The following is an 18,185-nucleotide window of genomic DNA, read 5'->3' as shown; positions in this document are numbered from 1 at the left end:
GTTCATGTAAACAGCTTGTCTGATTTATTTACCTGTGAAAGTCAAATCGGAGGTGTTTTTAATCTGTAGATATTTTCTTTTAGGCTGTATTGCCGTTTCTCATAGTCTACTAAATCATCCACTATAAATCTGTAGATTATGAACTAAAGATAAGATAAAATTGGACCTGAGAAAGTCCCAATGTTTACGTAACATTTCCCTTTAAACATACTACCTTAAAAGGAATAAATTAATATTTTATTCATCAAAACAAGCTTAAAAGAATTAATTTAGTTTAGTTTAATATGAAACATTGTTTCATTTTTAAAACAATTTTAGACAAAGGAAAATAGTTTGCTGTCTATTAAGAAACATGAAGCAAACCCAAATTTGTAGAGAAATCTTTATTAGCAGCAATCACTTTAGCAAAGAATCATGCAGAGTAAACAGTTTCTCTGGTGAGGAAACGCTACGACAGCTGTGCTTCTGTTTTACGAGCAGAGTGTTAACCGTGCAGCTGCGCCTGGAGGACGGTTCGACTAATCCAGAAAACTCCTACATTCTGGAATTCAACACAACACTTATATTTCTTCTAAAGGTGAAAACTCACCACTGGTTATTCTGTAAAATTAGTGCTCAGAAAAAGGAGTACAGCAGCAGCAGGAGGAGGAGAGAAAGTTTAGACGACAGAAAACTGGATGCCATGTTTGTTGAGGCGGTCGATGAATGTGCTTTTAGCAAAAGCAGCTCCTGGAGTGTAGACTCCGCCCCTAAAAATATGAATGGAAAATGAATTTAGTCCATAAGTGCCTGAAACTGCTAGCCTATTTTATTATTATTATTATTTTGTACATATTGACTTGTAAAGGCTGGCCTGCCAGGCTGTGACACTGCAGGACTGAGATTTGGAATTCCTACATCAGCTAAACCTCTGAGCCACATCTGCTACTGATACTTAAGTAGAAATGTTGAAAATAACATAAAAGATACGTGAATTAGAAGTTGGTACGAACTCACTTCTTCGGTAAAGCTGAGGGTTCGTTGAGAACCGTCAGAGCAGCTTGCACCATGGCGATGGGCGTGGCCACGTAACCACATTCTGACGAGAGATAATTTAATGAGCATTACTCTTTAAAGACGAATGTTTTTACCCCAATCAGAGAAGATTAAAAGCTTTTATTCCCAGTTACCTGGTCCCTGAACTAGTGTGCGGATCTTGGCGTTGGGTTTGCCCTTGGAGGGGTCCTGATCCTCTGTATAACCCTCACCATGGAAGGAAATCTGGAAGGATGAAGCCTCCATCTGACAGAAAAGATAAAAATTTGTTTTGGTTTGCAAATAATTTTTAACAAGTGTAACGTTGTGGCCATTTTCTAAAATATGTTCTTGTTTTTACCTGTTTTCTTGTGGGTCCAGCCTTGGTGAAGAATCCATATGAGAAGAACTCTGGGTACTAAACAAAATCAGCATGATAAACATTACAAATTTGTTTTTGATCTGCTGAAGAATCAAAGGCTAGATGACATTTGACTTCATGCATTCCTTGTTTTTTTTGTTTTTTTACCTTAGTGAGCAGGTTGCGTCCAAAGCTGAACTTGACTAAAAACCAGAACATCATGCCAGCAAACATCAACTTGATAACGTTCCCGATTCCGCCGATTCCAGCATAAGCTCCGTACTGAACCTGTGGTTAAAGTCAACAGGGAGCAGAACTCGCGTTTGTCACCAACATCTTCATCTGACAGACAAAACGCCTAAAGATGGCTGAAAGAGTGGTCCTAAATAAAATGTTGAGATAGTTCAGAAAAGGGTTTTTCATGATGACTGACTGGTGTGTCTTGATGTTCCTCTGACAGGAAGCGCTGTGTTCTTCTCACAACGGCGGGATCCGACCCCATAAAGGGTAGTGCGTACTGCTGGATCTCTTTACTGAAGAACAGTGCTCCTCTGCAAAAGGACACGAGACAAAATATCAACTAACTTTGATCAGATTTCAGATTTATTGGCCAAGTAAAATTACATTTACAAGGAATTTGTCTTCGGTAGATGTTCGCTCCCTAAAACATACAACAACCATAATAAATGAGAATAAAAATACCTAAAAACACATAAGAACATGTATGTACACACACATGTACACACACACACACACACACACACACACACACACACACACACACACACACACACACACACACACACACACACACACACACACACACACACACACACACACACACACACACACACACACACACACACACACACACACACACACACACACACACACACACACACACACACACACACACACACACACACACACACACACACACACACACACACACACACACACACACACACACACACACACACACACACACACACACACACACACACACACACACAAAGTATTAAAAACTATAGTAAAAGGATGGTAAAATAATCTACAGATTCAGGAGAGAAATGGCTGAAGGAAAGAAACTGTTCTTGTGTCTGGTGGTTTTTGTGTACAGTGTAGATGCAGGATGTGTGGCATCTTGGACAATATTCACTGCCTTTTTCCTGGTCCTGCTGATGTACAGTTCCTGGACAGAGGGCAGTTGGGCACCAATGATTTTTCCTGCTGTTTTAATAATAATACGCTGTAGTCTGCATTTGTCCATTTTTGTGGCTGACCCAAACCAGACAGTGATGGATGAGCAAAGTATGGATTCGACTGCAGCAGTGTAGAAGATGATCAGCAGCTCTTGTGGTAGCTGCTGATGTACATATACTTTCCTTTTTATCGGATATTTGTCTAGTTTTCTCATTTTTAGCAAACACGGCATGTATTGAAAATGGAAATCATCTTTTCCACTTGTCTGAATGTTATTTTGGACATTTGTGTAGATGCAACTTGAGAAATCAAAACTAATCACACCTTTGCAACAGCCTGCTAGTAAAGTTTTATAATTATTATGTTAATAAGTGGAACAAATAGCCAATGAAGACCAGGAATCCTCAAGAATTAATAATCAGACTCAAAAAATACACAAAGAAATTAAAATTGGCTCAAGTTTTTTAGCCCACATGGGTTGTAGCGTTTCTGAGGAGGATGTTAGGAGCTTTATGTACCTGCGTTTCAGCTTTGGGCCAACAGTGGGGAGAGGTTTGTGATTAAACTTCCTCCTCAGACTCGAAAGCTTGTGGCGGTCGGCAAGACCGTAGATGGCCGACTGCCATGTGCCGTCATGGATACAGCCACCCTGAAGACCATGCATAATGGTAGAACACAAGATGAGACGTGTGGGGGCATCGGAAATGATTAAAAAAATTAAACTATGGGTGAAATTATAGAAACAACTGCAAATGAAAACAGAAAAGAACACAGAGGAATCTGCAAGAATCAACAAGCTGTTGGGATTTGTGGAATTATGGGTAATGTAGTGACATACATCAGGTCCTGAGGAAACAGTCAGGAAGCTCTCAACAGCAGTTAGGGTACCTACAGACATCACAGTAAAACAAAAATTAAGCTTCTCAATAAACTTCACTTTTATTTATTTTGAAGCTCATTGTAGACTAAAAATGTGTCTAAGTGTGTGTGTGTGTATATATACCCTTAAACTGGTCTCGGGTGTAGAGGACTCCCATGTCTGCAGGAATGGAATCGAACCCACAACTTCCAATGATGTACACGCCTTTCTCAGCAGCCTGGCTGTTGTAGTTTAACTGCATGCTCTCCAGAAACTGATTAAACAACCAACCAACATAAAACTCACGTGAGTTTTTTATACTGAATTAAACATTTTCATAACAGTACTTACAACTCTTACGAGGGAAATTGTCAAATAAAAATGTACCCTTGAAAAAGTGCAGCTCTGTTGTGATGAAAGAAGTGAGCTATTCCTAAGTCAGGTTTAAGGGAGTTAAAACTTCACACAAAGCAGCATCTGATGCTGAGAAAGCAGCTGCTGTCATGTGGCCCAGTTAGAGGCAAGTTATTTGAACAGGCTACAGCACAAAACCCAGCAGGTCTCCAATTTAATCCAAACACACGGTTTCAAAGCTGAATGTCGGGACAGCTGCATGATACCATCCACACAGTGTCTTTGGGCAGCAGGCCTGACGTTGCTTACATTGTATTTAAAAAAGGTAACACACTGGAAAAAAGAAATTCTGTATCTTCTACATGAAAACTGAATAAATCTTATATCTGTCCAAACAAAGACAACCCAAGTTAAAGGGGAAATCAAAACCACGTGTATCTTCTTGTTGTTGAATTTAGGCAGGTTGGACCGTCTATTGTATGGCCTGGTTTACTATGCTAATATGTAAATTCGTATGGGCCACAGAGCCTTGGCTACTGCTAATGACCTTTGTTCAATGAGAGGAAAACTTAAGGTGAAAAATGTCGGTGTACACACGTAATGATTCAGGATGTACTGAGAATATCCAGACTTTGAATGAATCAGGAGGAATCGGCGCATTTCGAGCGTTATCCGTTCTTTCATAATCTGTTGTCGAATTGTGATTGACAGAAGCTTTTCCAGTTCGCGTCTTACTTTTTTTTTAACATAAGTGGCCCAAAACGATCTCCTAACACATGGATTTTCTGCTTCCTGATCACGTGACGTGTGACGTACACGGATGAAGATCGGCATTAGAGCTATGATGTTTGTTCTCACGGTGCGGGGGCTCATTCTGAAGCCCACACAGTAAAAAAACAAATGACAACTTTTGTCATCAAGGGCAGTTAATGAGTTAATATTCATGGGCGGGGCAAACCATTCTTTCCATTTAAGGCCTTTATAATGGGGTTGTGTTGAGTGTGTGAGCCCCCAACACATTTTCATGTGATGAATGGAGGCTCAAAGAGCAGTTTCCAATGGGGAAATAGTTGATCTAGAACACTTTCAAAGACCAATTCATACCTGTGGTTCTCCAGAGATGTCGATATGGTGCGCTCCGTTCTCCACGCATGCCCTGACAACAGACTCGCCATGGAATCTGTACTATAAACACAAAGATGCACAATATGGTTCAGGTCTGATTCCACATTTTCAAATGAGGAAGGATACTCATATCTACACATACTGGGGTAACCATCTGTTTTTAATCCCCACTAGTGATGAAAAAATGCACATCAATTATTATATTAGAAATGTCAGCAAGAGGAAAAACAATGTGGATGTGTGTCCTATTTTCTTTGGTTTCAGTTCTGTGCTGTAGTTTCAAACAGAGTGTTGCTTTGTGTGACAGCAGGTCATTACTGTGGAGGGAGAAGTCTGAAACAAGAACCACCAGCACCAAACTGGTGAAGAAAACTGCCTCAGTTCTGACCTTTCTACAATACAGTTTATTGTGAGACGCAAGTCAGCAGCTTTCGCTGCCCAAGAAGGCTGCAGCATGAGGGCATGTAGAAAAACACTGACCGGATCAACAGAAAAGACAACTGATGCTTTTTAAGTCAGGAGATGCCCACAAGTCGCTGTTTGGAGAAAAAGTAAAACAAAAAGTTAAATTTACGGCACTTTTCAATGCGGTCGTCGACTTACAGGTCCAACACAGTTGAGCACAATCACAGCTCGTTTGCACATGGCTGCCAGGGAGTCGGGTTCTCCAACATCTGCAACAATTATGTCCACCTGTGTCCTCAGCTCTGGCTTACCTGTCAACACATAAACACACTCATTCGTACATTTACATTTTCAGAAAACTGCACTGCATAATTACTGCAGCTTATAAAACTCAGGCGATTTTGAATGATGATCTAAATGTGGTTTCAGTAAATAAACTTCTATCTATTCACAAACATGCAGACTGCTAAGTGTCTCTGAAGTGGTTTGCATCAGATTTTACATAAGATGAACAATTTTAATGAATTGCTGAACATGAAAACCAACATCACTTCTGTTTGCAGATGTCCCAATCTCACAGTAATTAGAGCTAAATCCCAATAAGAAAACTAATAAAATTAAAGCATGTTCTCCCTTAAAATATTAGCAACTCAAATTTACAGCGGTCTAGAAACATACCAAAATATTTACTTGTATATTAAATATCGAGATTGGGGTTCAAATCTGGTTGGGTCATACCAAATACTTTAAAATTGGACCCAATGGTTAAACCACCAAATAGTTCCCGAGCGCAGCCATCGCTGCAGCTCAGTGCTCCCCCAGGGGATGGGTTAAGTGCAGACATGTTCACCAGTGTGTGATGACTAATGGGACTTAAGGGATGCCGAAGAATGTGAAATTTACTCTTAAAAGGTAATGAGAGCTTGTACGTTACCATTTTGTAACTTTAAACAGAATGTTGTCTTTATGCTGCTATCACTTAAAAAATGTTTTTCTTTTGCATTTTCATGAATCTGCAACTGTTCAAATCTAAAAAATTTTTTAATTGGCTCCACGACGGTTTAAATTTGCTGTCAAACACAAAACACATTCAGTCTCTCACTTATAGGCAAGTGACGAAATATGAATGAAATCCGAGTTTTGACATGAACATTTTTGCATATATCAATCAAGAGATGCTCCGACAGATAAGAAAGATCCCAAGACAAAAAATAAATCAGCATATTTGGGAGAATATCTAGTAGAGAACAATCGGCCTTGTAAAAGAATATTAAAATGTAAATGAAATTTAAAAAAAAAAAGTTCTGAGACCTTGTAGAAGACCTTAAACAAGCAACACAAGTTATTTGAACAATGTGGCTGTAACAGTTAGAAATGTCTGAAATGCAAAGGACACATTTTTGATTCAACAAGATAAGATCAAAGCTCTGTGTGGTTTGACCAAGCGGTCCATCAGGCTGTGGCTGCTGTTTTGGATGGGAGATTATACGGTGAGCCGGTATGTTCCATCAGCTGTTGCACATCAGAGAAAGCCAGAGAGGAGGAGACGAGAGAATTATCATCTAATCCTCTGGAAAATGTTGTTACAAAGACAACACGAGAACAGCTCCATGATCTTGACCCGGTGTTTCCATGTTTAGAGATGTGCCTCTCAATGAATTAGTACATTTTGTCATAATATTTGTGATTTTTGGTTCTGTTATGAGTTAAAATTAAGTTATTTATTAAATCTATTAGCAGATGAGTAATTCTATAGTGATGTGAAAACTGTAACAAATTATACAAGTTTGTTATTCAGTAACCTTTTGCAAAAAAAAAAAAAAAAAAAAAAAGTGAGAATCACCACATCTTACATAGGCCTTGGTAAAAAAAAAATTACAATACGAGTCATAACTTTTATCACAACTGTTGAGATTAAGATATTACTGCAGTTAATTGGCTCACCCAAAAATATATAATAAAAAAAGTTTCAGGAGAAAGTCAGATAAATCTGCTTATGATTTCAGTATACAACAGTATTATGAGCTCAGATAAATAATATTCCATCTTTGTCTGCAGGTAAATCATATGACTTCAAGTTTAGTCAGTTATCAAATCCTTAAATGATAATTTTCAAATGACCAGTACAGAACAAAAATCTATTTTTTTTAAAGTTTTAAGCAATTCAAGTTTTTGATTTAAGTGCAGCCTCTTCACGTCTGCTACGAATACAATAAGTCAATAGTTTAATATATCGATGTATGATTTATTAAATTTTCATCTAGTTGAAATAAAGTGCTGACCAACCTTACCAAACTAAAAGACATTTTAAAAAAATCTGAACTAATCTGTTGAACGGGGAAAGGGCAATGTGCATCTCAGGAAAACTTTATAAACAAGATCTGTTTCACCACAGTAATGGTAATTAGGAATACACACAGAGAGGACACCATTAATCTTTATAGGAGTAAAGTACTATCAGACTGAGGAGTAAATTACATTTTACCGTCCATATTTGCATTTATATAGATTTAAATGCAACAAATAACTCCTCTGCTTCCATCTCTTTGAAAATGTGTTATTTATATAGAAATATTAATAAATCATTGATTGTTACTTTTTTTTTCTTTTTGCCATCTGGACTTTAGGTACTAGAGGTCAAAGTCGTGTCCAACTGGTCGCCCAAGCCCAATTTAATGGTTTCATCACCTTGAGCCAGAGTTAAGCAATGCTCATCTGAGACAAGACCTGCAAAACCAACAACAGTATTCCTGTGTCTTCTGACTTGGAACAAAATAATCAAAGCGTTTGCTATAATATGCACAACAAATTGCACTGATCAGATACATACTGAGGGCTCCAGCGGCCTGCTCCAGAACTTTTTCCAGCTTCTGTCTGCTCCTGCCTGCCACGGCCCATTTCAAGTTCCCCTTTGGACCTTCAGACACTGTCCGGGCCACCTCCTCCACCACAAACTGGCCCGTGAAGCCAGTGGCTCCGAAGATGATCAGATGGTACGGTCGGCTAGGAGATGTTTCTACTCGAGCCATAGTAGCAACACAAAGTCAGACACACAAAGAAGCTGAGACACCTCCGTGCTGTCGCTGTCAGACAACAACTGTGCAGTCGGGGGCTGCGCTTTTATCAGCGCTGCCTCGTCTACTTCCGTAGCAATACGCTAATGTGCTAACCATCGACATTTATACTAAATGTTAACACACGCTTGGATTTGTATTTTTACGCAATTATTCAGATACAGAAAAACATACTCTTAAATTAAAATGTTTTCGGCAATTTGTATTCTCACAGTAAGCGAATTGTATTAAACCTACTTTTATTTCTTTATTTTTTTAGCGAAACGACTTCCTGTAATTTTCAGAGTTGTCGCTAGTTGATGACGACAATCATAAGCGCACGAGGCTTTACCACGCGAGTTGCAAAACGTTTGCTCGCAGTGGGTCAGGGATGCGGTGGGCTCAATGTCATTGAGATTTATCATCGACTGCATACACAATACGCCGTTTTATCTACTCGATACTATTAAATCTGGAAATATATGACCATCCCCACAAAGGTATTTATGGTTTTCTGTAAATAAAATCGGTATTTCTTCAGTCAGACTAGTGACGTACATGGCTAGCCAGAAGGCTAACAACGTTGACATCGGGTTTTTACGTTAACTCAAGGAGCTTTCGGTTGTTTTGTGTTTCTTTTCAATGTGTCAACCATAGTAAATATTGACCATTTACTGTGGAAAATAGGATTTTTTTTAAATAAGTGAGTTTCCACATACCCACTTCTTTACAACAGAGATACCGTAGTTGATCATACTTTGTTTACCAAAATGTCTGTTGAAGTGTTAAATTGTTTTTAAAAATTTATTTTAAGTATATTCATTATATATGGCATTAGTGCTATTTAACAATTCTCCATGTATTGTATGTCCTGGATGGTACCACCACGTGTTTTGTGCTTTTACGATGGCTTTAACTTTGACGGCAAGTAACTTCTTTCACGTCCCCTTTTCTTCTCATTTTCTTTGGCAGTCACCTCTTATAGAGGTCCCCGGATATCCAAGTCTCTCCTTTCTAGTTCTGCTTCATGTTTACTGGCAACAATGTCCACCCAGATCTGTAGAGTGATGGAACTGGTGCTGCGTACATCTTGCTGCCACACCATCAGAAGTAGATCCTGTTTTCGAAAGGCAGCACTGACCCCAGTGGGATCCATTCCTGGTATTCCCGTACTTCATAAAAGAGCCTACAGCTTAGACTCTCTTGGCCCTGGTCGGCCTTCACTGGGTCAAAGTTCCCAACAGCCACGCTCAGAGAGGACATCAGCGTTGACACATAGAAAACTTTCTGCAGCAGCTGTACAGGTACATTTATATATTTAATATCTGTTTCTCAGTGGAGTTTGAGTTATGGGGAGGATTCATTGATTTTTTTAACTGAATTCAGATGTACTGGAACAAATCAGGGGAGAGATTTTAGGCTCTTTACAATTAATATCAGATATTTGATTTGCTTCAAAAATATAAACTACAATTTAATTGAGTATGCTGCATTAATGTTTGTTTTGTTTTTTTACAGGGCCAGTTTCGTCTTCTGTGTCAGGATGACTACTTGGATCTTGGGGAAGTAGAGGAGAATGTACGACGTGCTCAGGCTTGTAAAACAATCAGACACTTTGTTGTGGATCCACATCTGGCCAATGTGATAGCCCAGCATTTAGGACCTGACCTACAGGACAGTAAAACTGTTATCTTTGAATGTAACCCAGGTACGTATTATTAGATTATACGGTTCTACCGGCTTTAGACAGACAAACAAATCATAAAAATGTGTACAAGTAAGTGTGTGTAGTGTTCTTGGTAGTGAAATTGCCTTTTAATCTCTATATGTGTCCTTTTTAGGTCCAGGAGTTTTGACAAGGACACTATTAAATGCCGGTGCTCAGAGAGTTGTTGCTCTTGAAGGTGACAAATCCTTCTTACATGATCTGCAGGTACAAAACTTTAGCTTAATGCATCAAACAAACATTTGACTGTTCATCATATTTGATTTTTATCCCAACACCATTTTAACAACATGAATATTTTGTATTGTTAAGAACATTAACGAGGTTTACATGCTCTAGGAGCTGGAGGCACGTCTTGATGGTCAACTGGAAGTGGTTCACTGTGACTTCTTCAAATTAGATCCCATCGGCAGTGGCACTGTGAAGCCTCCAACTATGTTCGCTGACAAACTTTTCACTGACCTGGGAATATCTGAGGCCTCGTGGACTGATGGTGAGAAATGAAATAAATCACAGCGACAAATCAAAGCCTCACAAACTCTTTTTAGCTTTTAAATGAGAAAATTCTACCATTTTCCTTCCACAACACATGACATTAGCAAATAGCAATGCTATAAATCCTAATCAATCTTGAGCATTCCAAAAATATTTCGTTTGTGGCAGTTCTCTTTTTTAGATAAAGGCATTTAGAATGAACAAGAGAATTTAATCACTCGGTTTTCACTGTAACACTGTCTTCTTTAATCAGTTCACTGTGTTGCATTGCAGGAGACCAGGCTTTTGTGTGAGTATCTTCATTTGTGCCTCTCTCCAGATATCCCAGTGAAGGTGGTGGGGATCCTGCCCCAGCGAAGGGACCGTGGGATGCTGTTGAAGATGGTTTATGCTTTGTTTGAGCGATTGTCTGTCTACAGATATGGAAGAGTGGAGCTCAACCTCTTTATTAGTGAGAGCGAATACGAGGTGAAAATCTACTCATTTAAATGTTCTGTTTGAATCAGTAGTTGGGAGCGCTTGTGGTCTCTCTGTTGGTGTTATTTCAGAGGAACTGGTGGGTGACACTGAGGGAGACAAGTGTGATCACCTGTATGAATCACTGCTTTGATATTAGTGTAAAATATTCACTCCAGTTATTTCTGTCGTCAGAAACTGGTGTCACGTCCTGGTGACATGAAGTCCTACAGAGCCTTTGGCTCCCTCTGGCAAATGGCGTGTGATGTTGAACTTCTGCACAAGGTACGAATTGGAAGAGCGAGTTACAAAACCTTCAGAGTTTATTAAAATGCTGTGTTCAGTAGGGCTGCAACAAACGATTATTTGGATAATCGATGAGTCGGATGGGGTCTCGACACGATTAATCGGATTACATGGGGAAATTTTTAAAAACTGCTAGGGAAACGTTATTTCTCTCCTTCCTTCACTTTATTTAACACAACATTATTAGAAAACAGTTCAATAGCAGAAAAACAACATGCCATCGCCTAAATTGTCTTATAAAGTGTATAGACCGAGACCCTAAGCTACACCTATCTGTGACCTAAAATGCTTGGTCCAAGTTAAACGGCTTAAGGGCAATTCTCATCTGTTTTGTTTGATCTCATCTGTAGACATTTATTATAACTGGGGTTGTCAAACAACTAATTTTTAAATGTAATTAAACATAGGCTGTGAATCAAAATTAATCACTATTTCCAAAAATGACTGAAAAAATACCAAATAAAACAAAAGTAAATGAATGCCATTAGGGCTGCAACAAACGATTATTTGGATAATCGATTAATCGGATGGGGTCTCGACACGATTAAGAGATTAATCGGATTACATGGGGAAATTTTTAAAAACTGCTAGGGAAACGTTATTTCTCTCCTTCCTTCACTCTATTTAACACAACATTATTAGAAAACAGTTCAATAGCAGAAAAACAACATGCCATCACCTAAATTGTCTTATAAGGTGTATAGACAGAGACCCTAAGCTACATCTATCTGTGACCTAAAATGCTTGGTCCAAGTTAAACGGCTTAAGGGCAATTCTCATCTGTTTTGTTTGATCTCATCTGTTGACATTTATTTTAAACGTAATTAAACATAGGCTGTGAATTAATCAAAATTGATCACTATTTCCAAAACTGACTGAAAAAATACCAAATAAAACAAAAGTAAATGAATGCCATCCTCCTTGCAATGATGCCCTGGGCAACTGCCATAAAGTCACATCAAGAAATGCTGCTGATCATTCCAATGATCCCAAATAGACTCACATTAGGCCACATGAAAGCAACTGAACCCAAAAATATATTAACCAGTATATAACTGCACTCTCACACAACACGCCTGCAGCAACAGTTAGGACTCCTCCCTCCCTTTTAAAAGCGTTTTTGCTTCCGAGGACATTGTGGTTGTAAAACCACATGCTAGTAGTCTGGCCCCGGTGTGATCAACCAGTTTCTGCGGGAATGTGACGGCGGAACCAGGGCCAGATTAACACTTTGTTGTACCCTGGGCAACAATATTCAAGGGCTCCATCATCACGACCCGAGGATCACCATAATGTGGTCACATACAGAATATTTTACTGTAATATGCAGTAAATATACTCAATAATTGAATGCCTGACAACACGTAACCCGCCCAGAGTAACCTTTGACCCACCTCGTGTGGACTGACCAATGAGGAGAGGGTCTTAACTTGAGGCCCTCTCTTCATTGGTCAGTCTGCATGAGACTGACTCTCAACTGACGTTCAAAGTCATAGGCAGCGAAGCGTCTCTGTGCAGTGCAAAAGCCCGGGTGGACAGTTTGTTTAATGTAGGGTGATCATATTTCCAAACAAGAGGACAGGGGATCTGTGCCTATGACGTCACACTATGGCAACGCCACACAAACCATGTTGGGACCCATTTTTTGTAAGAACTAAAATAATATCAGATTCTGCCAATAAAAGGGCTCTAAAACAATTCATATGTAAATATTTTGCATATTTAATGCAAAATCTCATTTTTATGCTTAAGTGCTGCAACAAGGTTTTATTAATAATAAATTATTATACCTTTTGTTTTACTACAGCATCGGTACGCTTCCTGTGCACAGATTATTAAGGATGCTTGTTTCAGCTGTGAGATTAGACGATAGGATCAATGAAAAAATAAGTTGTCACACACTCCATGGAAACTTTCAGAGAATCCACAAATAGTGGCTTTCAAATGGTTTTGTTACTTTTTGCAAGTTTAGAAAAGAAGCAGATGAGACAGCATGTCTGATAATTTAGTTTTTCATCTGATAATATTAGAACATGTCAGTAATGTCTGAGGGGCTTTTATAAACACTGTTTAACTAACACTACTGGAGAGGGTATGAATTACACAGAGGCTTCTGGGGAGCCCAGTTATTGGGGGGGCATTTTGCCTTGGCCCCCAAAATGTCTTGAAACGGCCCTGGGTGTGTGACTGAGTTTTGAAGGTGATCTGAATTGTATCAGATGTATAAATATGACATGTGTATAACTTATTGTTTTTTACTGGTAAAAACGTGTAGTGGAGATAAATCTACCTACATTTTACTTTTCAACACTTTGATTTGTTTTATTGTTTTTATTTAACTATTTTCCTGTCCTGTCTGTCTCTCATCTTCCTGCATCTCCTCTTAATTCTCCAGAAAATCTGTTGCCTGGATTCTTACCTTTTCACCTCATCAGTTACTTTTGAGCAGATCAAAGGGATCTCCTGACCGCAAAGCGCAGAGCGCGTTTTCGATGCTGTGTGAGGTGACATCACCACAGCACAGGTGATGAGCTCCGCAGTAGCGCACTTCAGGCACAAATAAGACAGAAAATAGAGAACATGTGCAGACAAGAACGATCGTGTGCTAATTATAGTTTTTTGGTTGCGCCACTTTGAGAATAGACCATGCGCTGGAAGCAGCTGCCTGGATCGCAGCGCAACAATGCGGAACCGGTTCGCAGCAGCGCAAGTCTGCAGGCTCTCCCTCGCGCTGATCTGCGGCTCTCCCTCGCGCTGATCTGACTTGCTCTGGTCTGCGCGCAACGGCGGGCGGGAGGGGGGGGGGGGCGCTTTTGGAAGAGTTGTGCGACACAACGAATCGATGACGCAATTCGTTGCCAAAGCTTTTAGTAATCGATTTTCATCGAATTTATCGATTCGTTTTTGCAGCCCTAAATGCCATCCTCCTTGCAATGATGCCCTGGGCAACTGCCATAAAGTCACATCAAGAAATGCTGCTGATCATTCCAATGATCCCAAATAGACTCACATTAGGCCACATGAAAGCAACTGAACCCAAAAATATATTAACCAGTATATAACTGCACTCTCACACAACACGCCTGCAGCAACAGTTAGGACTCCTCCCTCCCTTTTAAAAGCGTTTTTGCTTCCGAGGACATTGTGATTGTAAAACCACATGCTAGTAGTCTGGCCCCGGTGTGATCAACCAGTTTCTGCGGGAATGTGACGGCGGAACCAGGGCCAGATTAACACTTTGTTGTACCCTGGGCAACAATATTCAAGGGCTCCATCATCACGACCCGAGGATCACCATAATGTGGTCACATACAGAATATTTTACTGTAATATGCAGTAAATATACTCAATACTTGAATGCCTGACAACACGTAACCCGCTCAGGGTAACCTTTGACCCACCTCGTGTGGACTGACCAATGAGGAGAGGGTCTTAACTTGAGGCCCTCTCTTCATTGGTCAGTCTGCATGAGACTGACTCTCAACTGACGTTCAAAGTCGTAGGCAGCGAAGCGTCTCTGTGCAGCGCAAAATCCCGGGTGGACAGTTTGTTTAATGTAGGGTGATCATATTTCCATTTCCAAACAAGAGGACAGGGGATCTGTGCCTATGATGTCACACTATGGCAACGCTACACAAACCATGTTGGGACCCATTTTTTGTAAGAACTAAATTAATATTAGATTCTGCCAATAAAAGGGCTTTAAAACAATTCATATGTAAATATTTTGCATATTTAATGCAAAATCTAATTTTTCTGCTTTAGTGCTGCAACAAGGTTTTATTAATAATAAATTATTATACCTTTTGTTTTACTACAGCATCGGTAAACTTCCTGTGCACAGATTATTAAGGATGCTTGTTTCAGCTGTGAGATTAGACGATAGGATCAATGAAAAAATAAGTTGTCACACACTCCATGGAAACTTTCAGAGAATTCACAAATAGTGGCTTTCAAATGGTTTTGTTACTTTTTGCAAGTTTAGAAAAGAAGCAGATGAGACAGCATGTCTGATAATTTAGTTTTTCATCTGATAATATTAGAAGATGTCAGTAATGTCTGAGGGGCTTTTATAAACACTGTACAACTAACACTCCTGGAGAGGGCATGAATTACACAGAGGCTTCTGTGGAGCCCAGTTATGGGGGTGGGGGGGTGGGGGGGGCATTTTGTCTTGGCCCCCAAAATGTCTTGAAACGGCCCTGGGTGTGTGACTGAGTTTTGAAGGTGATCTGAATTGTATCAGATGTATAAATATGACATGTGTATAACTTATTGTTTTTTACTGGTAAAAACGTGTCGTGGAGATAAATCTACCTACATTTTACTTTTCAACACTTTGTTTTGTTTTCTTGTTTTTATTTAACTATTTTCCTGTCCTGTCTGTCTCTCATCTTCCTGCATCTCCTCTTAATTCTCCAGAAAATCTGTTGCCTGGATTCTTACCTTTTCACCTTATCAGTTACTTTTGAGCAGATCAAAGGGATCTCCTGACCGCAAAGCGCAGAGCGCGTTTTCGATGCTGTGTGAGGTGACATCACCACAGCACAGGTGATGAGCTCCGCAGTAGCGCGCTTCAGGCACAAATAAGACAGAAAATAGAGAACATGTGCAGACATGAATGATCGTGTGCTAATTATAGTTTTTTGGTTGCGCCACTTTGAGAATGGACCGTGCGCTGGAAGCAGCTGCCTGGATCGCTGCGCAACAATGCGCTGTGCCGCTCTCTGCTCAAAAGAGTCCAAAAATGATGTAATATAGAAAACTTTTTTCCGGCTCCCCTGGATGTGTAGGATATACAGCTCCCTCATAATTCGATCCCTGCTCCTGGATGAAAAGCCTGACATTTTCATCAATACAAGAACCCACAGTCCGGACGCCCGGACAGAGAGTGAAAAGTGGACATGTCCGGGGAAAACGGAACGTACGGTCACCATAGTCCTCATAAAGTGGGAAATTATAGATACAGTATTGTGCTCGTGCCCTGGGCCCTTTAGAGTTCGTGGGCCCTGGGCAATTACCCAGTTAATCCGGCCTTGGGCGGAACCGGTTCGCAGCAGCGCGAACCTTGCGCTGATCTGCCGGCTCTCCCTCGCGCTGATCTGCCGGCTCTCCCTCGCGCTGATCTGACTTGCTCTGCGGGCGGGAAGGGGGGGCGCTTTTGGGAGAGTTGTGCGACACAACGAATCGATGACGCAATTCGTTGCCAATGCTTTTAGTAATCGATTTTCATCGAATTTATCGATTTGTTGTTGCAGCCCTAATGTTCAGCGCCTTGGGCTTCCTGACAGGGTTGCGGAAGGCGCTTTATAAATAAAGCTTTGATTTGATTTGTGTTTGATGTTTGTTTGCAATGAAACTTTTTTAACCATGGCAGGTGTTATGAACATTATTTGAAGTGAATGGGATTTTGCTTTTACTTATGTTCTTACTTGTTTTTAACATAAAGTGATTCGTCAACCTTCTCATATCCGTGCAGGAACCCTGGGAGTCATTTGTGGTGTCTTCAAGACAGAGTGTATCTGGTCAAAGGGGCAAGGTAATAAAAATGGCAGCTATGTAAACACAATATAAGTGGTCTATAAATTACAGGATGTTACTTTGTCCTTGCCTCAGCTACCAAATGATCACCTGTGCCTGGTGCGTCTTCGTCCTCGGGCGGACCTGTTCTCCGCGGGCCTTACTCCCTCTAACGCTTCAACTCTGTTGATGATGGTCAAACAGTGTTTGGCGAAGAGAAAGGTCAAGCTCATCGACAAAATCAAGTAAGCAGTTTAAATAAAATGACTAATTGCAGAAGTAGATTTACAGACTTTTTAATTAATAAGATATGAGAGCTTTCTTTTAATTTCTTCACTGCTCCACCTAATATGTATTATTTTATCTATCTAGTCTCTGGTCACCAGACAGTGGGAGCAAGCTGTTGTCAGAGTTAGGCTTGCCAGAGGACATCCTGACAGGCCACGTGTTCCCAGAGGAGTATCTTCGTCTTTTCCAGTTGATGGACAAGAGTCAGGAGTTCACACAAAGCTGGCTCTACAAAGAAATCTTGGAGAACTCTCAGATGGTGGGCTGGGGCTGAAAAAAGGACATATGTGAAGATTTAATTAATCCAAACAGAATTCAAACAAGTGTGTATTAAATGGTCATGTAATATAAATGTGTGATATATTAAAACCAACAGATAAATACATAGAAAACACGATGAGTAATTTATGAAGTTATGAATAGTTTTATGGAGGAAGTGTTAAGAAAATCTTAGTAGGTTTGTTTTGCCACCTGTTGTATAAGATGTAATACACTTTACATGGAAGTTATTTCCAACTGGAAAAAGTATTTATGCAGCAGACAATGCAAGTCTGTGTTCTGCAGGCATTTTTCCATCTGCAGTTTTTGAGTCTATGATGTTACAGCAAATATACATCAAAACCTCCCTGTGTGTGATTGGATGGACATTGTAGTGTGAAAGGCACTATACAAGTTTGGGTCATTTATCATATATTAACATGAAGTGGCTGTATGTATGTATTCCTTGTAAGTACAATCACTAAATATTAAATCTTTTTTATTGTAATTTGAATTAGTTATTTAGAACGTACTTATCCATATTATTACCATTAGAGGGTTCCTATGGTAAATGAAATTAACACGCACTTCATAATACTTTTTTTGTCACCCTTCCAATAAAATTTTACTTTTCCATTGATGCAGATTATTATGAGTTTGTTTAACAAATAAATAAAAATTATATGCGCTAATAAGACCTAGCTGGCAAGCCATCCTCAATATGTAAATATATACCTGAATAGATACTGAAGTGCAGAGCAA

At 39.7% G+C, this 18,185-nt stretch overlaps 2 protein-coding genes across 2 annotated transcripts; one reads left to right on the top strand and one right to left on the bottom strand.

The window, feature by feature from the left end:
* Positions 1-368: 368 nt before the first annotated feature.
* Positions 369-8,655, bottom strand: LOC107381205 (saccharopine dehydrogenase-like oxidoreductase). The gene is made up of 12 exons (XM_015952771.3): positions 8,152-8,655; positions 5,520-5,632; positions 4,896-4,976; positions 3,582-3,711; positions 3,417-3,466; positions 3,097-3,227; positions 1,809-1,926; positions 1,544-1,663; positions 1,376-1,432; positions 1,170-1,281; positions 997-1,078; positions 369-749 (listed from the first exon to the last, which is right to left on the bottom strand). Exons 1-12 carry the CDS (start codon positions 8,348-8,350, stop codon positions 659-661), a joined length of 1,284 nt encoding a protein of 427 aa, XP_015808257.3. The 5' UTR covers positions 8,351-8,655; the 3' UTR covers positions 369-658.
* Positions 8,656-8,701: 46 nt separating this feature from the next.
* Positions 8,702-18,057, top strand: tfb2m (transcription factor B2, mitochondrial). The gene is made up of 10 exons (XM_015952770.3): positions 8,702-8,874; positions 9,347-9,678; positions 9,893-10,082; positions 10,216-10,307; positions 10,440-10,593; positions 10,915-11,063; positions 11,247-11,336; positions 16,837-16,896; positions 16,974-17,122; positions 17,250-18,057. Exons 2-10 carry the CDS (start codon positions 9,418-9,420, stop codon positions 17,437-17,439), a joined length of 1,335 nt encoding a protein of 444 aa, XP_015808256.3. The 5' UTR covers positions 8,702-8,874; positions 9,347-9,417; the 3' UTR covers positions 17,440-18,057.
* Positions 18,058-18,185: the final 128 nt, after the last annotated feature.

This window comes from Nothobranchius furzeri, chromosome 9 (assembly GCF_043380555.1).
Source record: "Nothobranchius furzeri strain GRZ-AD chromosome 9, NfurGRZ-RIMD1, whole genome shotgun sequence".
In the NCBI taxonomy this organism is placed as follows: Eukaryota; Metazoa; Chordata; class Actinopteri; order Cyprinodontiformes; family Nothobranchiidae; genus Nothobranchius; species Nothobranchius furzeri.
Note: the sequence above shows the minus strand (reverse complement) of the source record. Positions and strands in the feature narration are given on the sequence as shown.